A 7,643-nucleotide genomic window follows, 5' to 3' on the forward strand; every position below is an offset into this window, starting at 1 on the left:
CACATTCTTCATCGTCATACCCTTGATATTTAAAATCATTGGTAACTTTGTTTCTCTTTCCAATGTCAAGATTCTTGTTATATAAGTAAAGCTAATATGTTCATCTTTTATAGGTTGAAATTACCTTTTTCTACTAAATTTCGCTATCTCAAACTTTGTAATACCACCACTTTAAACCAATTACAGTAATTTTTTCTAACATAAAATATATGTAATACAAATTGTATAATAAAAACTTTATTTATGAAAAAAATATACACAAAAGGTAAATCTATCAAATTTTACTCTATAGAAAAATATAATTCTTGTTGTTAATTATGGGAAAAATATGTTTTTTGTCCCTCAAGTTTGACCTAATTTTGGAAATGGTCTCTCATCGAAACTTGATCATTGTTTGGTCCTTGTACTTTCAAAATTATTGTTTTTAGTCCCTATTTTAGGACGACGTTAATAATAACAAACGGCGTGCCACGTATTATTTAATTTTATATAAAAAAAAAACTAGCGTTGGCCTGGCCGACACTTTTCACAAAAACTGGAAAAATATGCTTTTGGTCACTGAAGTTTGAACTTAATTTGGAAATGGTCCCTGAGTGAAATTTGGTCATTGTTTAGTCCCTGCACATTGAATAATAATATATAATAATAATAATACTATACTAATAATAATATATAACTTTTAATAGTATTATTATTATTATTATATAATAACAACAACAATAATAATAATAATAATTATTATATAATTATTAATAATATTAAAATAAATAATAATATTATAACTAATAATAATAATAATTATATAATAATTATATATCTGTAATAATATAAATAATAATTAATAATATTAATATATCAATAATAATATTAATAATTAATAATATTATTATTTATTAATATTGTTTTTAATAATATATAATAATAATAATTATTATTATATATTATTAATAATAATAATATTGTTATTATTTATTATTAATTTTTTAATATTAGTAATATTAGTAATTAATAAGATTATTAATAATATTATTAATAATATAATTATAGTACTAATATATAATTATTAATAGTATTATTAATATTATTATTGATATATTAATATTATTAATTATTAGTAATATATGATAATATTATTATTAACAATTATATATTATTATTATTACATAATGTTATTATTATTAATAGTAATATTATTATATTTTAATAATGATTTTGCATGTGTAGGGACCAAACAGTGACAAAGTTTCAATCATGGATAATTTCCAAGTTAAGTTCAAACTTCAGGGATCAAAAACATTTTTTTTTTAATTTTTGGTGAAAAGCATCGGTTAGGCCGACACTAGTTATTTTATATATAAAAAATGAAATAACACGTGGCACGTTGTTTATTATTTTTAAGGCCGTCCAAAAATAATGACTAAAAACAATGATTTTGAAAGTACAGGGACTAAACAATGATCAAGTTTCGACTTAGAACCATTTTCCAATTTGGGTCAAACTTGAGGGACCAAAAACATATTTTTCCCTTATTTATTTTATTGAAAACCATATTTATGTTGGAAAATTTAGTAAACCATTAATAGTAATAGAAATTTGCAGTTGTAATATCATCTATTTTATATATATATATATATATATATATATATATATATATATATATATATATATATATATATATATATATATATATATATATATATATATATAAAAGAGTATCATATAAAATTTCAAATGCAATACAAATCACCTCTAACCTGAAAATTTTCTTGTCTAGAATATTAAGAAATTGCATTCTTCAAGAGATGATAACGTTGAGATTTTAAAAGAAAAATATTTTACTTTCCTTTTAAACAAGTGTTGTTGAATACTCTTTTTTTCTCACCATGAGTGTGAAAATTTATTTCCCTACTAAGTTTCCATCCTTTTGTGACATATTTTCTTCTACTTTTCCTTTTCTTTTCAAATGAACCCTTTGCTCGCATATGCTATGCGTGGTTTGAAAAGTCATTTCAATCATTCAAATTTCCTTCGAATAAAAGTGGTACATGTTGGTTTTTCTTTCTCTTTTTGAATTCAATTCACGTCTTCTTACAAAACGCGCCCTCTTATTTTTCTTTCTATATTAAATTTTACAGCAACTTAAATTTTTAATAAAATAAATCATATATATAAATTACGTGATGCCAGAGCAGATCGTCATTTAAAATCAAAATAGATTTAAATAAAATTATATAATCTTTAAAAGTTAGTTACAATTATACCTGAGGGACTGAAAATGAAGTGTTCATTAAGATTACAAGTACATTTAACCTAAAAATTAATCAATATTAATCGGATTACTATTTTAGTGAATGTCAGAAAATTGAAATGTCATTGTTGTAGTTGGATTAGCTGGTGCAGTCAGGAGGGTGAGTTGGATGTTTCAAATCGAAAGGACCAATGTAAATAAATAAAATAAATTATTATCTCTTTTATTTTTCACTTTTTCTTTCTGTGCCCCCACGGTTCTACCACTCTTCCATGTCATCGTAACGCCAACGCCACCACGAGATTACTGAAAATTGGAATAATTAATTAAATTAATTAAAATATAATTATAATTAAAAAACATGTTTAGTCTTCACGGATTAAACGCCACATCGGAGTTAACACCTGCTTTATAAGGTAAAACCCTTTTCGTTGTTCTCACTCATCATTTCTCTTCCTTCCTACATTCTCTCTCTAAAAAGAAAGGAAAAGAAAAGAAAAGAAAAGAAAGGGAAAGAAAAAGAAGAGAGTGTAGGTGGAGAGAGTGCGCACTGCAGACAGATCTGGGAGAAGACGATGGGACACAACCAGAACCAGAGATCTCTGATCTACGCGTTCGTCTCTCGCGGCACCGTGATTCTTGCGGAGTACACCGAATTCAGCGGCAACTTCAACACCATCGCTTTTCAGTGCCTCCAGAAGCTCCCTGCCTCCAACAATAAATTCACCTACAACTGCGACGGCCACACCTTCAATTACCTCGTCGACAACGGATTCAGTGAGTACTTCTCCTGCAGATCCATATAGCACAAATTCAATTCGAGCAAACGCGCTTTGGTCAAATGAATTGAAAATAGAAATAAAATTTAAATGAAACTAAATGAAATGAAATTCGTGTTGCTGTGAATTGTTTTCGGCGCTGAATTCAAAGTATCTGTCACTTGCACTCGCTTTGTGTAGCGTATTGTGTTGTTGCGGATGAGTCGATTGGGAGACAGGTGCCTGTGGCTTTTCTGGAGCGCGTGAAGGATGATTTTATTGCTAAGTACGGCGGTGGGAAGGCGGCGACGGCAGCCGCCAACAGCCTCAACAAGGAATTCGGGTATTGAGTTTCTGCTGTGTGAGCTTGAGATGCTAGATTTGTTGTGATTGTGATTTCTGTTGCTTGGGGGAAGGTTGTACGTGGTCTGATTTGTGCTTGCTGCAGGTCCAAGTTGAAGGAGCATATGCAGTACTGTGTCGAGCACCCTGAAGAGATAAGCAAGCTTGCTAAGGTGAAAGCTCAGGTTTCTGAAGTTAAAGGTGTCATGATGGAGAACATTGAAAAGGTAAAGATGCTTATTCAGAAGAGTGTACTGCGTAAATTAAATAGATCTAGCATTAATCTTTGTAGATCAAGTTTAGTTGTACTGAGAAATTTCAAGAGTTGTGTGTTAGAGGGAAGTATAATAATTGTGGTTTTGTTTGGATTTTTTAATAATAAAGACAATGGGATCTTTGAGAAAACTTAAACGTTACTTAAACCTCATGTATGGCACTGTTAAAATAGTCTGGCCAGCATTCTCTTGAATATACGGCATTGTGGTCGTGCTGTATTGAAGATGGAGTGTTTAGAGTGACACGCTACTTTTAACTGCCGTGATATGTGCATGAACCAGGGCGACTCCCTCATATCGGCACATTGTTATATTTATTTCTTGCCATTTTTCGTAAAAAAAAAGTAAGTAAATTCGAATTTATAAAAGCTTAAAATCTTAAATGAAAATAAGTTAAATGAATACTACTGACTGCAACTTCATAAATTATTAGAGTCCATTGCTAGGTTTTCCTTCTTAAGAGTAGGATCTTCACATACGGGGTTGTTCCAGGAATAATATAAGATCTAATGGGAAAAACTATTGGATGCAATCTCAGAAGTTTTTTTTTTTGGTTTACCATCCAATCAATTTTTTTCTAAATTGAAATATGATAGGATCTAATCTAAAATGTTTTGAATTATATTTTTGTTGGTTAGGACAAAATGAGTCATTTTTTATCTGTTTTACTCTTTTTTTTTTACAATAACATTTACATAAAGTACATAATTTATTTGGTAAAAGAAAAGAAGCATAAAACAATTTTAAGCTAATAAATTTATATATCCTAAAATAATAAAATGTAATTTAGATGATACGATCATAGAGTAAACAAACCAGTAATTTCGTAAATGCATATATTGTATAAATATAGTTGATAAACTAATTTCATAAATAAAATCATGTGTTTATATATTAATGTGGTTTGGATTGGATTATAGTAGTCATTAAAATTGGAGCCAAAATCCAATCCATTAAAAAATTGCTACATTTTGGCTTTTGTATTTTTGGTTTTTTGTTGCTGTTTACACTGAATTGGATCAGTTTGTGAGCATTCCTTCTCCAACGTCCAGCTGCCACTTATTCACAGTTACACAGCCACTTACTCACTTTATGCATGTCTTATTTTGGTATATCTTTGTTCTAATTCTTCTGAAAGCAAGGCTTCATTCATTCCCAATTATGTGGTTCCAAAGACAAAGAAGAAACAAAGGGATATTTATTAGGATCACTCAAAGAATTATGATTTGATGCATGAAGTGAATGCTTCCTTCTGTATGCTTACCTGACGAAATAATACCTTTAAATAGGCAAAAATTACACAACAAATGTAATTAATGTTCAATTTCCACATTGAAATGTGGTGGTTTGCTAGGATGAACTACCAATTAGTAGGAACGCAAGGAGTTATGACTTGTGAATTGTGGTGGTTGTTTATGTTTTATGTTAACTTTTCTAGGTATTATCTTCTCTATAGATTCATAGTGAGACTCAATTATGACTGATGATTTTTGTTGAGATGGTTAGGTGAACTTTGTTAAGTTGTAGTTTAAAATTTTAACATTGAGAACTTTTCACCATAAAATACAACAAATGGACTAGGATTCATATTTGTAATCTTGAAATTTTATTGAATACAAGTTGAAAGATAAATGGGGTTTTTGTTTATATACAAGAAGTTGGTTACCTAAGGGAAAAAGGAAGGTTCATCCAAACTGGAGTCAGAGAGGAGCTAAGAAAATTTTAACTTAGTAGGTTCACCATCCCTTTTTCACATTGAACCTCATTTCTCACATTGGTTTTTTTCATGAGGTTTTGTGAATGGTAAGTACTCCAATTCTAGATTGAGAAAGTAAATGTAGATGTCTCTAGCGATCTTTCTTGTGAGCCGTGGTCTTTCTTTTGTGGACATCTTGAAGTTGGGCAAAGGGGTTCTCTATTTGTATGGACGATGGTAATGGTCTCCTACCTCTGGTTTACTGATGATTCTAGAATCCTTTCTGAAGCAGGATTTTGACTTGTGTATTCATTTTTCTATTCTAAGTTCCTGGAGACTATTAGCCTATTACTTTCTTAATGTGAATCTAGCTAAAATTAGTCCTGACTGAAAGCTAGATTCTTTGATAGGCCTCCAACTTTAGTTCATTGTACCAGAGGGGAGGCAGGAAATGAAGGGAATCATGTTTGAGAAATCCATTTTGGGGTAAGGGAAGGTCTGAACAGAATGGATAAGTGGGAGCTGGACATTGGAGAAGTGTGTAAGAAGCAAGGAAGAGAGGGGAATATCAAGGGCAGAGCGGGAGGAGGTGGGTTTGTTAAATCTGTGAAGGGTATTATTGGAAAGCTTCGGTCTATGGGCTTGGGTGGCATTCCATTCCTTTTCTTGTTTCTCTTTTTTTCCATCAGCCTCTTCCAGTTTTTCTTTGTTTTATCACTGTAATTAGATCACTGCTCTATCATTGATCTTGTAATACCTACGATGACGCCAGTTCCAAACACCTAGTGTGATTTCTTCTTGAAGAAAATGTATATGTAATTTATACTTTAGGAGAGTTTTGAAGGCACAAAAATTGAAATTTGGAGAGAAACAGGATGTGATCATGTTGGAAAGGAAAGACCCATTTTTTATCCAATAAGAATCTACCATGTTAGTTATAGGACTCAAATTATATTTGGTAATACGTGTCTCCTTTCCAACACAATCATATCATGTTCAAAATAACAAGAAAGGATCCGAGTGCCTTTAAGTAGTACACTTTTTTTTATGTCAAATAAACAAGCTAAGATTTTTTTTTGGATTTGTAGTAGTTAATCCCCTCTACAACTACCAATTACTTATTCCTCTGCATTCTTAAATTGTGCATTTCAATAATGGAGTGTGTTTCTGTGCTTTTTCTAATTTCTATGCCACATAATGATATACGTTATAACATGTGTATGGAATAGAAAATCAGAGATTAAACCATACATACTAGAAGAAAATAAGTAAAGGAAAACATAAAGTAGTCAGTATTTTGCTATGCAATACCTTTGATCGGATTATGTAATGCAGAAGGACATCTATTCAGGTTATGTTGACATGCTCGTACTTTAATGTAGGTTCTGGACAGAGGGGAAAAGATAGAGCTTCTGGTAGACAAGACTGAAAATCTTCATCACCAGGTTAGTATGTCATACCTGTGCATCTGCCTTTTATTTGTATTGTATTTCAAATGTCATGAACTCAGAACTTTTCTTCCATGCTTCAAGATCATAAATGAATGTTTTCTTATCTTATGGGCTCTTATTTGTATTTTGGTGAACTACTCTTTTGCTTTGATCCTGTAGTATCTCTCCTGGTAAGATCTACCTCCTTCTACACCTCAAAGAAAAAGGGTGGAGATTGAAACGGAATGAAACATATTATTGATATTTTAAAAATGAACTGTTTTTGCTTCCTGTTTACTTTTGGCCATTTTTTGTTCAGGCACAAGACTTCAGGAATTCTGGGACCAAAATCCGTAGAAAAATGTGGCTGCAAAACATGAAGATAAAGCTGATTGTGTTGGCAATTTTGATAGCCCTGATCCTCATAATAGTGCTCTCTGTTTGCCGTGGGTTCAATTGTGGAAAATAAGCACGGAGTCATTTGACGTTGTTGTGATTATATGTGAGGAAAAGATGTGGAATGAATGGATGACATGATTTTGTATGTAGTAAAAATATGGGATCTCTTATATTTTTCATTTTAAGGATTTTACAGTACCATATAAGAATGCTTTTGGAAATATTAATTTGTTTGTCAATTGTAGTTCCATTTTCATTCACTCCACCCATCTTCTCATCATCATTCTTGTAATTTTACTTATTTAGAGTTCACACCAGTTCAGTGCAAGTTCAACTATTTTCCAATCGCACTTCGAATTCAATAAAATGCTATATATTTTCTTTCTGCAAATGTTTAGGCTTTTGGAAAAATACAATTTAGTATATGTTAGAGCATTTAAAATAGGAATGAAAGTTTTTAATATCATTTAAAGTACATAATTTGGAATTTATTTT

General features: G+C 30.7%; 1 protein-coding gene across 1 annotated transcript; it reads left to right on the forward strand.

The window, feature by feature from the left end:
- Positions 1–2,683: 2,683 nt before the first annotated feature.
- On the forward strand, positions 2,684–7,413 carry LOC114177861 (vesicle-associated membrane protein 722-like). Its single transcript, XM_028063445.1, has 5 exons — positions 2,684–3,025; positions 3,208–3,349; positions 3,455–3,575; positions 6,702–6,764; positions 7,069–7,413. The coding sequence occupies exons 1-5, from the start codon at positions 2,824–2,826 to the stop codon at positions 7,216–7,218; spliced, it is 678 nt and encodes a 225-aa protein (XP_027919246.1). The 5' UTR covers positions 2,684–2,823; the 3' UTR covers positions 7,219–7,413.
- The last annotated feature ends 230 nt before the right edge of the window (positions 7,414–7,643 follow it).

Source organism: Vigna unguiculata, chromosome 3 (genome assembly GCF_004118075.2).
Source record: "Vigna unguiculata cultivar IT97K-499-35 chromosome 3, ASM411807v1, whole genome shotgun sequence".
NCBI lineage: Eukaryota > Viridiplantae > Streptophyta > Magnoliopsida > Fabales > Fabaceae > Vigna > Vigna unguiculata.

What these genes read in the sequence shown, in the direction of transcription:
- LOC114177861 (XM_028063445.1), top strand. Translation starts at nt 2,824, where the DNA reads ATGGGACACAACCAGAACCAGAGATCTCTGATCTACGCGTTCGTCTCT. An exon ending in TGATGGAGAACATTGAAAAG is followed by an intron (nt 3,576 to 6,701) that starts GTAAAGATGCTT and finishes ACTTTAATGTAG; the next exon opens with GTTCTGGACAGAGGGGAAAA. An exon ending in CTGAAAATCTTCATCACCAG is followed by an intron (nt 6,765 to 7,068) that starts GTTAGTATGTCA and finishes TTTTTTGTTCAG; the next exon opens with GCACAAGACTTCAGGAATTC.